This window comes from Bufo gargarizans, chromosome 6, assembly GCF_014858855.1.
Source record: "Bufo gargarizans isolate SCDJY-AF-19 chromosome 6, ASM1485885v1, whole genome shotgun sequence".
In the NCBI taxonomy this organism is placed as follows: Eukaryota; Metazoa; Chordata; class Amphibia; order Anura; family Bufonidae; genus Bufo; species Bufo gargarizans.
This window is the reverse complement of record NC_058085.1, coordinates 199,711,226-199,725,340: the sequence shown is the minus strand read 5'-3', so window position 1 is coordinate 199,725,340 and position 14,115 is coordinate 199,711,226. Positions and strand designations below refer to the sequence as shown.

Genomic DNA, 14,115 nt, shown 5'->3' with positions numbered 1-14,115 from the left:
CTGTCATTGATCACCCCCCTGTAAGGCTCCATTCAGACATCCGAATGATTTTTACGGATCCATGGATCGGATCCGCAAAACACATGCGGACGTCTGAATGGAGCCTTACAGGGGGGTGATCAATGACAGGGGGTGATCAGGGAGTGTATATGGGTGATCACCCCTCTGTCATTGATCACCCCCCCTGTAAGGCTCCATTCAGACATCCGCATGCGTTTTGCGGATCCGATCCATGTATCCGTAAAAATCATACGGACGTCTAAATGGAGCCTTACAGGGGGGTGATCAATGACAGGGGGTGATCAGGGAGTCTATATGGGTGATCACGCTCCTGTCATTGATCACCCCCTGTAAGGCTCCATTCAGACGTCCGAATGATTTTTACGGATACATGGATCGGATCCGCAAAACACATGCGGACGTCTGAATGGAGCCTTACAGGGGGTGATCAATGACAGGGGGTGATCAGGGAGTGTATATGGGTGATCACCCGCCTGTCATTGATCACCCCCCTGTAAGGCTCCATTCAGACGTCCGCATGTGTTTTGCGGATCCGATCCATGTATCCATGGATCCGTAAAAATCATACGGATGTCTGAATGGAGCCTTACAGGGGGGGTGATCAATGACAGGGGGTGATCAGGGAATCTATATGGGTGATCACCCGCCTGTCATTGATCCCCCCCCCCCTGTAAGGCTCCATTCAGACGTCCATATGTGTTTTGCGGATCCGATCCATGTATCCGTGGATCCGTAAAAATCATACGGACGTCTGAACGGAGCCTGACAGGGGGGTGATCAATGACAGGGCGGTGATCAATGACAGGGGGGTGATCAGGGAGTTTATATGGGGTGATCAGGGGTTCATAAGGGGTTCATAAGTGACGGAGGGGGGTGTAGTGTAGTGTGGTGTTTGGTGCGACTGTACTGAGCTGCCTGTGTCCTCTGGTGGTCGATCCTAACAAAAGGGACCACCAGAGGACCAGGTAGCAGGTATATTAGACGCTGTTATCAAAACAGCGTCTAATATACCTGTTAGGGGTTAAAAAAATCAGATCTCTAGCCTGCCAGCGAGCGATCGCCGCTGGCAGGCTGGAGATCCACTCGCTTACCTTCTTTTCCTGTGAGCGTGCGCGCGCCTGTGTGCGCGCGTTCACAGGAAATCTCGCGTCTCGCGAGATGACGCGTATATGCGTCGCTGTGCGCAGGGCTGCCGCCTCCGGACCACACATCTGCGTTAGGCGGTCCGGAGGCGGTTAAAGTTATGAGCACTTAAAGTGACACTGGTCAGATTTGCAAAAAATGGCCTGGTCCTTAAGGTGAAAATGAGCCTGGTCCTTAAGGTGAAAATGAGCCTGGTCCTTAAGGGGTTAAAACCTGTCATCAACTTTATGCTGCCCATACTAACAGCAAAATAAAGCAGAGACAGGCGAGTTGATTTCAGCGGTCTGTGATTTATAAGTTAAAAGTAAGTGGTTGCCGAGAACCAACATCACAATCATTGCAGACTGGGCCTGGAAAAGAGTCACAGCCACCTCAGAAGAATTATGGTTATTCATGAATTCTTGCTCTCCTGCCCACCTGCTGATGACTGACAGTCTTCTACTTAGATTTTCTCCCTTTCTCTCTAGGAGAGAACTGACAATCATCAGCAAATGGGCAGGAAGAGCAGCGGATTATGAATAACCAGGACTCTTCTCAGGTAGGTTTGACTCTTTTCAAGGCTTGTGCTGCATGATGCTGGTTCTCTGCAACCACTTACTTTTAGGTCATGAGTGACACCCCACTGAAATCAGCATTTCTGTCACTATTGTATGCTGCTCTCAGTGACCTCAGCATAAAGTTGATGACAGGTTTCCCTTTACCTCTTCTGGAAATGATTTCTACAAAATTTTGGCGTGCATCTGTGGATTGCATGCCCATTCATCCACAAGATAATTTGTAAGGTCAAATAACGATATTGGATAAGGGATCCTGGCTTGCAATCTCCATTCTAGTTCATCCGAAAGGTGTCCGATGGGGTTGAGGTCTGAGACACAACCCATTCCCAGAACCATTCTTACACAACCCCTTTAAATAAAGCAGTCACGGGCTGGTGATTAAATAAGATGTGCACTGGCCCCTTAGGAACCAGAGAGGACACAACCCTTACAGGTAGAGAGAACTGCAGGCAGGAATTTAGAGACCAGACTGGCCTCATGTGAGTGGTGAGAGCTCCAGCGGCCATGCCCACTGTGCAGAAAGAGGAAGGAGCTGGGAGCACAGACCGCTGACTGTGAGTACCCACCATTGGTGGTGAGATGCTGGTAGGCAAGTACAGCCAGCACAACAAAGTCATGGCTCTTTGTAGGCCATGTTCTTTCATAGCAAGCTCACCCAACCATGCCTTTATGGACGTTACTTTTTAGGCTACTTTCACACTAGCGTTCGATTGGATCCGTTCTGAACGGATCCGCTCATATTAATGCAGACGGTGGCTCCGTTCAGAACGGATCCGTCTGCATTATAACTTAGAAAAATTTTCTAAGTGTGAAAGTAGCCTGAGCGGATCCATTCAGACTTTACATTGAAAGTCAATGGGGGACGGATCCGCTTGAAGATTGAGCCATATGGTGTCATCTTCAAGCGGATCCGTCCCCATTGACTTACATTGTAAGTCGGAAAGGATCCGCTCGCCTCCGCACGGCCAGGCGGACACCCGAACGCTGCTTGCAGGTGTCCGCTCACTGAGCGGAGCGGAGGCTGAGCGCTGGCAGGTGGATGCATTCTCAGTGGATCCGCCTCCACTGAGAATGCATTAGGGCCAGACGGCTGCGTTCAGGGCCGCTTGTGAGCCCCTTCAAACGGAGCTCACGAGCGGACACCTGAACGCAGGTGTGAAAGTAGCCTTATACTGAGGCACAGGTATGCTAGAACAGAAAAGTTTTCCCATAATCTTGGCAGCATACAACTGTCCAACATGTCTTGAAATTCTGAAGCATTAAGATTTCCCTTCATTGGTACTAAGTGGTCTCGGCCAAGCCCTAAAAACAACTCCATAGCATTATCCCTCCTGTGGCACACTTTACATCTGTACAGTGCAGGCAGGTAACGTTCTCCTGGCATTTGCCAAATCCGAAGTCATCCATCAAACTGTCAGATAGTGATTCTCCACTCCACAGAGTCTGGTGGCAGCATACTTTACACCCCTCCATCCAACGCTTGGCATTGTGTTTGGTGACGTAAGGCTTGCATACAGCTGCTCGGCCATGCTAACATCGCACAGTTTTTAGAGTTAGGTTTACATTTCTGCCGTTCTGGAGTCAGCAGAGTGTTGGCGACTTTTATGGACTATGCTGAGGCTCCGTGACCCTACTCTGTAACTTATGAGCTAACTTTTTAATGGGAACCCCTTTGGGGGGAAAAAAACAAAACAAAAAACACACACACACTGAATTTCCATCACACACACACACACACACACACAATTTCCATCACCGGACTGAAGCTGCCACTTTGCACTGTGTAACTGGAGCAGAAGGTATAGAAAGGAAGGTGAAGGGTAAGGGGCAAGCCATGTCATGCTGCACTGAACCGGCCATGGGATAAAATGAGGAGGGGAGCCATGCTGGGAGCACAAATCAGATAGGAGCCATGCCGGGGGACTACGGCCTTGCTGACTCCATCGCAGATCTTGACATGTCTCTTTCAGTAATGACTTGTATTCTCCATGTAACAGCAATTCTAGAGGATTTATTCTTAGGACTATATGTTGTGACATGCTTCTATTATTCCCCCTAAAAGTGTCATACTGTGCATGGACATCCCCAGTAGTAACACACAGTCAGCAGGAATAATTGAGGAACAGCACAACGTAAAGTCAAGACAGACATCTCACCTTTAACCTGCAAATATTTTTTTTTCTGTGCAAATGTGGGTGGTGGGCTTAAAGAGGTTTCACCGTATGCGCTTTCTGGAACTTGAATTTGAAGAGGCTTACCTTACGGCATCACATAAGGAAGCTGGGTACCTCTGCACCCTGCTGGCCCTAGAACACTACACTGGCGCTCTGCCACATTCCCCTCTGTCTGTTCACTAAAGAAACATTAGCTGAAGGCTGTAGTGTCAGCACTTCCCAGCTAGACTAAAACGCAGAGCGTCTGCTACAAGAAGGGACTATCAATCCAAACTGTAGATGGAGATGAGATGTGACTTCACACAGCGACTCCTCAGTACGGTAGACAGACCTGGCACAAGCACTGCATACGTATACTATGTCGTTAACTCCTTCCATTTCCAAGAATGTAGGCATCACCGAGGCACTGACCCGCCTGTTGTTCCTAAATGTCTGCTCACTAAGGAGTTATTTTTACCCTGTGTGTGTGAAAAAGAGATCAGAAACAGCATTTGCAAGCAGTCTGCTAAACGTACAGATGGTTTCAGTTTGCCCTGTAAGAATTACAAAGTTATATGACATAGACACATGGTCACGGCTTTGTGCACCAGGCGTATATGTAGAGGTCCTTTTACACGGACCGCTTGTATAACCGCTTGTTCTGGTGATCACCCGATGAACACTCAGAATGCCTGTTCCTGTGCAGCAGACAGTACTGTCTACACAACGATCTGCTGCGCTGGAACAATGCTTTTCTATGGGGAGAACTGATCGCTTGTCCCAATACCATGGAGGTGATTGATGCATGGAAATGATGATTTGACAGTAATCGGGAGCGTCTGCTTCGTTCCCAATTATCTACATGTGTAAGGCTACTTTCACACTAGCGTTCGATCGGATCCGTTCTGAACGGATCCGATCATATTAATGCAGACGGAGGCTCCGTTCAGAACTGATCCGTCTGCATTATATTGGCAAAAAAAAAGCTAGTGTGAAATTAGCCTGAGCGGATCCGTCCAGACTTTTACATTGAAAGTCAATGGGGGACGGATCCGTTTGAAGATTGAGCCATATTGTGGTATCTTCAAACGGATCCGTCCCCATTGACTTACATTGTAAGTCTGGACGGATCCGCACGCCTCCGCACGGCCAGGCGGACATCGGAACGCTGCAAGCAGCGTTTAGGTGTCCGCCTGCTGAGCGGAGCGGAGGCTGAACGCCGCCAGACTGATGCAGTCTGAGCGGATCCGCATCCATTCAGACTGCATCAGGGCTGGACGGAAGCGTTCGGGTCCGCTCGTGAGCCCCTTCAAACGGAGTTCACGAGCGGACAGCCGAACGCTAGTGTGAAACTAGCCTAAAAGTACCGAGGCCTCATGCACACAAGCATATTTCTGTTACACATACGATCAGAATAAAATGTGGAGCAGATGTGGACCACTTCAATGGGGCCACAAAAAATTAGGACAGCACTCCATGTGCTGTGTGCATCCATATCTCCGTGCGACACGGCTGGTGCGGACCACAAAATGCATACAGTCGTGTGCATGAGGACTTACAGACAGTGAGCTAGAATTCAGGCACGTCTTTCAGTACAAACTGCAAAGAAAAAAAAGGGGGTTAGTCAGCACATCCCAATGCGCAGGTGCACGCTCATGTGGCTGAAAACACAAAGTAAAAAATACAACGCAACAGCACTCTGCAAACCAAATAAAGTACAAAAAAGTATTCTAATGCTACGCTTATTATGTAAATTAGAGATGCTTGACAAATGCATTCTGTACAAAATTATTTGGGCCTGTCTGCTACACGTCAAAGCGATCTCTATAAGACGGGAGCCTAACACTAAATCCTACCTGTTATGTGCCATGACAGATACCATAGAATTCATGGAGTGCAGGTTCCACATGCATGCTGGGCCCACCTTGATTTTTGTCATCTTTGGTGCCAAAATGACCTCCATTAAATCCAGGGAATGCAGGTACCAACATGCATGCCAAGCCCACTGCACAACGCTCCTGGTGCCAAATGGCTGCCAGTGAATGAGGGAGAGCAGGCCAAGCGATATACTCACACTAATTAAAATCAGCCTATGGGGCAGACAGGCTGGTCAGGAGTGCACGACTGGGGAGGCAGCCACACCGCCAGTACAAACTGCAAAGAAAAAGGGGGTCAGTCAGCACATCCCAATGCGCAGGGGCACATTGCTATGGCTGAAACCACAAAGTAAAAAAAATACAATGCAACAGCTCTTTTTCAGTCCATTGCCATGCAGTCAGACATTTGTGGAAGAATTAACTCAAGCACGGTACTTTAATAACATGTCACCAATAAGTCAGTTCTTGACATTTCTTCGCTCCCGATTCACCAACTATGAGTGGTATTATTACAACCCCGGCGACTCATGTTGGGGATTACGCACGTTTCCTGTACAGAAATTGACCCACTGTGTGATTTGAAATCCACAGCATATCAATTCTCGGTGCAGGTCTTTTGTGCTGATTTCACCCTTTTCACGTTTGACGTATATGTTAGAAGAAAAAAATATAAAATTTAAAAATATAACAAAATACAAAAACACAGCACACCACATTCTTGTATCCTGCAGAGTCCGGTTAAAAAAAAAAAAAAAAAAAAAAGAAGTATACTACTTTATTTTTACAATGTACCTCTATGATGAACGGATGGCAATGTATGGCATCAGTCTGAGGCATCCGTTTAACGTATGTGTTTTTTGTATACATTAAACAAATGGGAAAAACATGATGAGAACCCACCCTTAGGCTTCTTGCACACGGCCGTTGTGGTTCCGTTCCGTGCATTGGGGACCGCAATTTGCAGTCCCCAATGCACGGGCAACGTCCGGGCAACGTCCGTGCGGCGGCCGGGACGGATCCAGACCCATTCAACTTGAATGTGTCCTTGATCCGTCCATTCTACAAAAAGATAGAACAAGTACTTTTTTTTGTGGAACGGTGGCATGTTCTGTTCCATGTTTCTTTTCCGCACCTCCGGATTTGTGGACTCATACAAGTGAATGGGTCCACATTTGTGATGCAGAATGCACACAGCCGGTGGCCCGTATGTTGCAGAACCGCCGTATGTGGCTCGCAATACAGCCACAGGAGCACAACGGTCGTGTGCAAGAGGCCTTAATGTCAGAAATCCACCTGAAAAAACACATGCGGTTTTTGGTGCAGAAATGCAAAAAAGGCCACACGAAAATCCACCCGTATGCAGATTTACAAAGTAAGGTCGCTGAGGCACACAGTACATAAAAGTCACCAACGCTCTGCTGACTCCATAACCGTAGAGCTCCAAACCCCCTCTGCCATAAACATCAGTACAAAAACTGTCCGCCTACAGCTCATGGCATGGGTTTTCATGGCCGAGCAGGTGCATGCAAGCCTTACATCACAATGCCAAGCGTCAGATGGACGGGTGTAAAGCCTGCCACAACATAGCAGTGAAAACACAAATCAGGCTTCTCTATCTGGTAGTCTGATGGACAAGTCTGGATTTGGCAAATCCCAGGAGAACATTACTTGCCTGACTGCAATGTGCCAATTGTAAAGTTTGTTGGAATAATGCTATGGGGTTGTTTTTCAGGGCTTGGTTTGGGCCCCTTAGCTCCAGTGAAGGAAAATCTTAAGGGGCATCTGTCAGCAGACTTGTACCTATGAAACTGGTCAGGGTCCAGCATGATGATGTTTTCACTGCCTGGTCATGTCAATCAAAGTGCAGACGGCGCACTGCAAACCAACAACTCTCATCCTCCTTGAGTCACTGATTATATCAGACAGTTAGAGCCCATCTCTGGACCAGGCTGTCCATGCACACATTAGGCTACTTTCACACTAGCATCATGGCTTTCCGTTTGCGAGATCCGTTTCAGGGCTCTCACAGCAGGTCCAAAACGGATCAGTTTTGCCCTAATGCATTCTGAATGGATAAGGATCCACTCAGAATGCATCAGTTTGCCTCCATTCCGCTTTGGAGGCACCAATACATTGTCTGCAATGTTTTGCTGTCCGCTTGATGAAAATGAGCCAAAAGGATCTGTCCTGACACACAATGTAAGTCAATGGGGACGGATCCGTTTTCACTGCCACAATTAGGGCTGCAGCTAACGATTATTTGAGTAATCGATTAGTTGCCGATTAATTTCTACGATTAATCGGGAAAAACGACAAAATTACAAAACAGAGAGGTTTATATGATCTTACTTGAAAAATTATGTTCAAAGGCCATATTAAAACAAATTGTGGACCACACTATTATGGGGGATCTGTGGACGGCGCAGTTATGGAGAGGGGGATCTGTGGACGGCGCAGTTATGGAGAGGGGGATCTGTGGACGGCGCAGTTATGGAGAGGGGGATCTGTGAACGGCGCAGTTATGGAGAGGGGGATCTGTGGACGGCGCAGTTATGGAGAGGGGGATCTGTGGGCGGCGCAGTTATGGAGAGGGGGATCTGTGGGCGGCGCAGTTATGGAGAGGGGGATCTGTGGGCGGCGCAGTTATGGAGAGGGGGATCTGTGGGCGGCGCAGTTATGGAGAGGGGGATCTGTGGGCGGCGCAGTTATGGAGAGGGGGATCTGTGGGCGGCGCTGGTATGGAGAGGGGGATCTGTGGGCGGCGCTGGTATGGAGAGGGGGATCTGTGGGCGGCGCTGGTATGGAGAGGGGGATCTGTGGGCGGCGCAGTTATGGAGAGGGGGATCTGTGGGTGGCGCTGTTATGGAGAGGGGGATCTGTGGGTGGCGCTGGTATGGAGAGGGGGATCTGTGGGCGGCGCTGTTATGGAGAGGGGGATATGTGCACTGTTATGGGCATAACAGTGCACAGATCCCTTTCCTCATAACAGTGCACAGATCCCTTTCCTCATAACAGTGCACAGATCCCCCTCCCCATAGCAGTGCCATACAAAGACCCCCTCCTCCCCATAGCAGTGCTATACACAGACCCCCCCTCCCCATAGCAGTGCTATACACAGACCCCCCTCCCCATAGCAGTGCCATAGACAGATCCTCCCCCCTCCCCATAACAGCCCCGGCCCCGATGCTTAGTCGGACTAATCACTGCATCTTTATTTTACCTTTTACAATGACGCTCCAGTAGCAGGCAGAGCGGACGGCGGCGTAACGTCACTCACTCACGTGACGCACCTGCTCCGCACACTTCATGAATGAAGGAGGCGGAGCAGGCGTGTCACATGAGTAAGTGACGTTACGCCGCCGTCCGCTCTGCCTGGCTGTTACAGGAGCGTCATTGTAAAAGGTAGAATAAAGATGCAGTGACCGCCCGCCCGCATAGCAACGAATCGGCGATTATTCGATAACTGGATTCGTCGACAACGAATCCAGTTATCGATTATAATCGATTACATCGATTAATCGTTGCAGCCCTAATCCGGTTTGCGTTTAGTTGGACCATCATTTATTTTTCAACAGGACAATGACCCCAAACACATCTCCAGGCTGTGTAAGGGCTATTTGAACATGAAGGAGAGTGATGGGGTGCTGCGCCAGATGACCTGGCCTCCACAGTCACCGGACCTGAACCCAATCGAGATAGTTTGGGGTGAGCTGGACCTCAGAGTGGAGGCAAAAGGGCCAACAAGTGCTAAGCATCTCTGGGAACTCCTTCAAGACTGTTGGAAGACCATTTCAGGTGACTACCTCTTGCAGCTCATCAAGAGAATGCCAAGAGTGTGCAAAGCAGTAATTAAAGCAAAAGGTGGCTACTTTGAATGACATATTTTCAGTTGTTTCACACTTTTTTGTTATGTATATTATTCCACGTGTTAATTCATAGTTTTGATGCCTTCAGTGTGAATCTACAATTTTCATAGTCCTGAAAATAAAGAAAACTCTTTGAATGAAAAGGTGTGTCCAAACTTTTGGTCTGTACTGTGACTTTCAATGGCGTACAGACCAAGATAGATCCGTCTTGGCTATGTTACAGATAACACAAATGGATCTGTTCATGACCGATGCATGCGGTTTTATTATTGTAACTGATCTGTTTTTGCAGATCCATGACAGATCCGCCCAAAACGTGTGAAAGTAGCCTAAAGTGTAAAAATCAAAATGTACTGCCAGACAGATCATCTGGTCACAGGACCGCCTTCAATTTATACTGGATGACAAAATGCTTAAAAACGTAAAGAAAAGGCAATTATTTGTGATTCAAGGAACAAAAAAAACAGAGGAGCTAAGGTTTATTTCTCCAGTATACAATCTACACACTGCCTACGATGGATTACTTATCTTGTAATGATGGTAAATAGCAGGCAGGAGCTGAATTCATAAATCTGCTTGTTGCCACTGGAAACCGTCGACAAGCCTGCTGACACACAAACGCCTAAGAACTTAGCATAGCTCCTCTAATTCAAAGGGCACAAGCCATGCTCACACGTGGAGTCCACAAGAAAGTACAGTAGAATGCATGCCAGCAGGGATTTACCTGCTATAAGGTAAGGGGTAACATCTAGATTTAGTATAGGTCATACACAACATTTCAGATGGATAAGGCTGCTTTCACACTAGCGTTCGGGTTTCCGTTCGTGAGCTCCGTTTGAAGGAGCTCACGAGCGGACCCGAACGCAGCCGTCCAGCCCTGATGCAGTCTGAATGGAGGCGGATCCGCTCAGACTGCATCAGTCTGGCGGCGTTCAGCCTCCGCTCCGCTCGCCTCCGCACGGACAGGCGGACAGCTGAACGCTGCTTGCAGCGTTCGGGTGTCCGCCTGGCCGCGCGGAGGCGTGCGGATCCGTCCAGACTTACAATGTAAGTCAATGGGGACGGATCCGTTTGAAGATGCCACAATGTGGCTCAATCTTCAAGCGGATCCGTCCCCCATTGACTTTACATTGAAAGTCTGGACGGATCCGTCCCAGGCTATTTTCACACTTAGCTTTTTTTAGCTAATATAATGCAGACGGATCCGTTCTGAACGGAGCCTCCGTCTGCATTATTATGGGCGGATCCGTTCAGAACGGATCCGCCCGAACGCTAGTGTGAAAGTAGCCTAACCTGACCATGCACCAGTAAGGTCTGCAGCATTGTGAATACAGCACAGGATAAAGCATGGGCCGAAGATCTCTGTTCTGATCACTGGTCCCTGCCGAATAGTCGAGGAGCAAACGCTAGTTTGTCAGCAAATCTGATCTTGTATCCAAGAATGAAACTGTAGCAGATAGCGGGAGATTTATCAGATGCCACCTTTCATTTTTCAGAGGTCCTTTGAGAAATCGATCTGATTGGTTTTCCAGTGTTCTTTTGCACCGGTTTTGATAAATGTCCCCCATTGTCCTGTGTACTGCCGACAATATGTATGGGGAAAGGGGTTAACAATCGTTGTGATAATGCTCTGCTCCCCCCCCCCCCATTCAATCTGAATCAGGTGTTGTAAAAGGGAGTGCCAATCGGTGCAAAATCTGGTGTGAAACTGCCCGCGTATAAGGACCCTAACCTAAGTCTCTATGTCATTTTATAAGTAAACTGTAGGATCATGGTGTTGTACAGTACCAGAAAAGTGAATGGGGGTCATTTATTAAGGGACTTGCGATTATCTGAGTCTAAAAAATAGTTGCAAGTCAACTTTTTAACCAGCCGTGCGACAATATTTAATTGCATGCCCAGTCGAATGCCATGTTCAGCAGTTGGGCTGGATAAGGGGCATATCCTGGCCCGAGCAAATTTACACCTGGAAACAGGACTGCCATAGACGTGCCTAATTTATGACGAGCGGAACATTTCGTCACAAATTAGTCAAATCTTACGGCAGTGCAAGGGGGACACGAAGACTGGCATAGAAAGCCGCAAATGTGCTCCAGTGAGTTTATAGCAATTCTCAATCACACGTGGCAGAAGAAAAGTGCACAGAGAAATTAACCTGTGTGGACGACTTCAAATCTACAGCGGATTTCACTGCAGATTACAAGCAGAAACGCTATACAGTCACGTGTGAACCTGGCCTAAAGGGGTTGTCCAGCCTTGTTTAAGTGACGGCCTGTCCTCAGGATAGTGCTTACATTGAAGCAACAAGCTGACCTGTGGGGGTGCGGCATGTCAGACCCCATCCATCCCTAGTCAGGAGGATAGGCCATTACTGTTCTACTTGTGTCACAGTCTGCTCCCCACGTGTCCTCTTTGTATATCCATGAACATGGGGGGCCCCACAGACAAGGAATCAGAGCATGGAACACAGCACTTCCTGGTCACTGCCAACAAACGTTATTGACATGTTCACACAGACGGAGCCCGTCCGATTACAGCACAATACCGGTGGTTGGTGGCGCCCAGAGTAATCCATCAGCTCCCTCCTCCTTGTTCTGAGAATACTGCTGGGTTACATGATCGATTCTAGTGTAAATACACCAAACAATAGGGAGATCAACCCCCTGACCCGTTTTTGCTTTGAACAGTATTGGAAAACCATTGCCAATAATCACAAAACGTTGCACTTTATGAATACAAGGGGGAAGATTTATAAAAAACGATGGAAAGTAGAACTTGCTTAGTTGCCCATAACAACCAATCAGATTCCACCTTTCATGTTTCAGAGCTCCTTCGGAAAATGGAAGGTGGAATCTGACTGGTTGCTGTGGGCAACTAAGCCATTTTTCCTTTACACCAGTTTTGCTATACCCCTGTGTGTGGCACATGAACCAATACACGGCAGAAGTGACCCAGTACCACTGTAATGTGACATTTCCAGATGTTTTTAACAGTATGCTGAGCGTCATCAAAATGAACAGCTCAGGCTCTGTTCACACTTCTGCTCAGCACCACCACCGGGGGATCAGACAGCAGTTTTGCTGCTTTTGATGGCAAGCATAGCAAGCCTTTAAATCACTACAAACCTTGACAGACGCCATTATATGTCAATGTGCCTCGCTGTACAACGGACCAGTTCTTTTCATTTTCAGCCTGATGAGCTGTTTTACATATATTTTTTCCTGGAAAGCCCGTTTAAGTTATTTGAAGTTCTATCCAGCCTGGGAAGGCTGGGTGACAACCAATATGGCAGCATTACAGCACCTTTCAGGACTCTTGTATAGCTGTCGAGGCGGCAATGGCAGACGTAATGGTTGGCACCCAGCTTTTCCACAAACAGATAAGAAGGAACGTTTGTATTGTTGGGGAGACTCACTGTGCACAGTTATACACAGAGACCATAAGTCACTGGCCCCCAGTCCGCCCAGTATACCTATGGGACTGGGCCAGATAATCTCACCTGCAGTGTCTTCACTTCCCAAGCCGTTCAAGTAGAGGATGGGTAGTAGATGGGGCTCAGTCTTCTCCAGCGCTACCCTCAGATCTTGGAAGTGGTCCTTCTCCTTGACAAGTAGCATCTTGAGCAGGAGGTCCACTTTATCCTGGTGAGTGGTACAACTACTGTCCAGCTCCTGCCTGTCCCTGAGGGTGAGGGTGCCAGCCTCCTCCAGGACGTTCAGCAACCTGTCTGCATCACTGACGGACTCCACCAGGTTTTGGTGGCACTGCTGGAGTAACTCCCTGTGCTTGGGCTCCATCCTGAAGCCTGAGAAGAGCCGACTCGTCAGAAGCTCCCTCCTCCTGTCTAAGTCTGTGGGCTTTTCTCGGAGGAGTTATAGGCCCAGCAGGAAGCTCCAGCTTGCAGCCTGCATAGGAGCTGAGCACAATCCTGCCCTCATGCACCCTCTGCCTGCACCGAGCCTGCAAGCAACAGCAGCAGCCATATTGCTGAGCTGGGGAGGGCTGCGAGGCTGCATGCTGTGCCTCACCTCACAACCTTATCACTGCTCCTCTCCCTCCAAACTGTTTCCAGTCAGCAACGGCGAGCAGAAGAAACAGCGTCCTCCTCCTCCGGCCGGCAGACAGTCAGCCTCTGTCCTGCTACATGACTGAACAAGGAGTGCGTCTTCCGTGCGGCTCCCCCCTCACAAGGGGCTGCTTCTTCTTCTTCTACTTACTTTGCTGCCCCACAACTTCTTGCTCTCACCCGTCTCCCCCTGGCATAACGATGTGCCGCTCTCCCTCAGTCCTTTCCTCCCTTGTCCCCTCCTCTCTCCGTGTGTCTGTGGCTTCCTCCTCTTTCCTCGGCCCCTCCCCTTCTCCCTAGCAGAGCATACAGCGCTAGCTCCTATCTTCCTTCTGCACCTTTAATATTGTGCTTTTAGACATAATAGTTCACTTTTCTTTCTGTCACTTCACATCTGGGGACAAGTTAGGGAAGGAAGTCTGAAAAGTCAGA

General features: G+C 48.5%; 1 protein-coding gene across 3 annotated transcripts in view; it reads right to left on the bottom strand.

Annotated features, from left to right (window-relative positions):
* The window catches only part of DLG5 (discs large MAGUK scaffold protein 5), a 219,561-nt gene extending 205,646 nt beyond the window's left edge, over window positions 1-13,915 (bottom strand). For all 3 annotated transcript variants that reach the window (XM_044296449.1, XM_044296451.1, XM_044296450.1), the window contains exon 1: window positions 13,117-13,915. In XM_044296449.1, the coding sequence (XP_044152384.1) occupies window positions 13,117-13,414 (298 nt within the window). In that variant the 5' untranslated portion in view covers window positions 13,415-13,915. The remainder of the gene's footprint in view (window positions 1-13,116) is intronic.
* Between the last annotated feature and the right edge of the window lie 200 nt (window positions 13,916-14,115).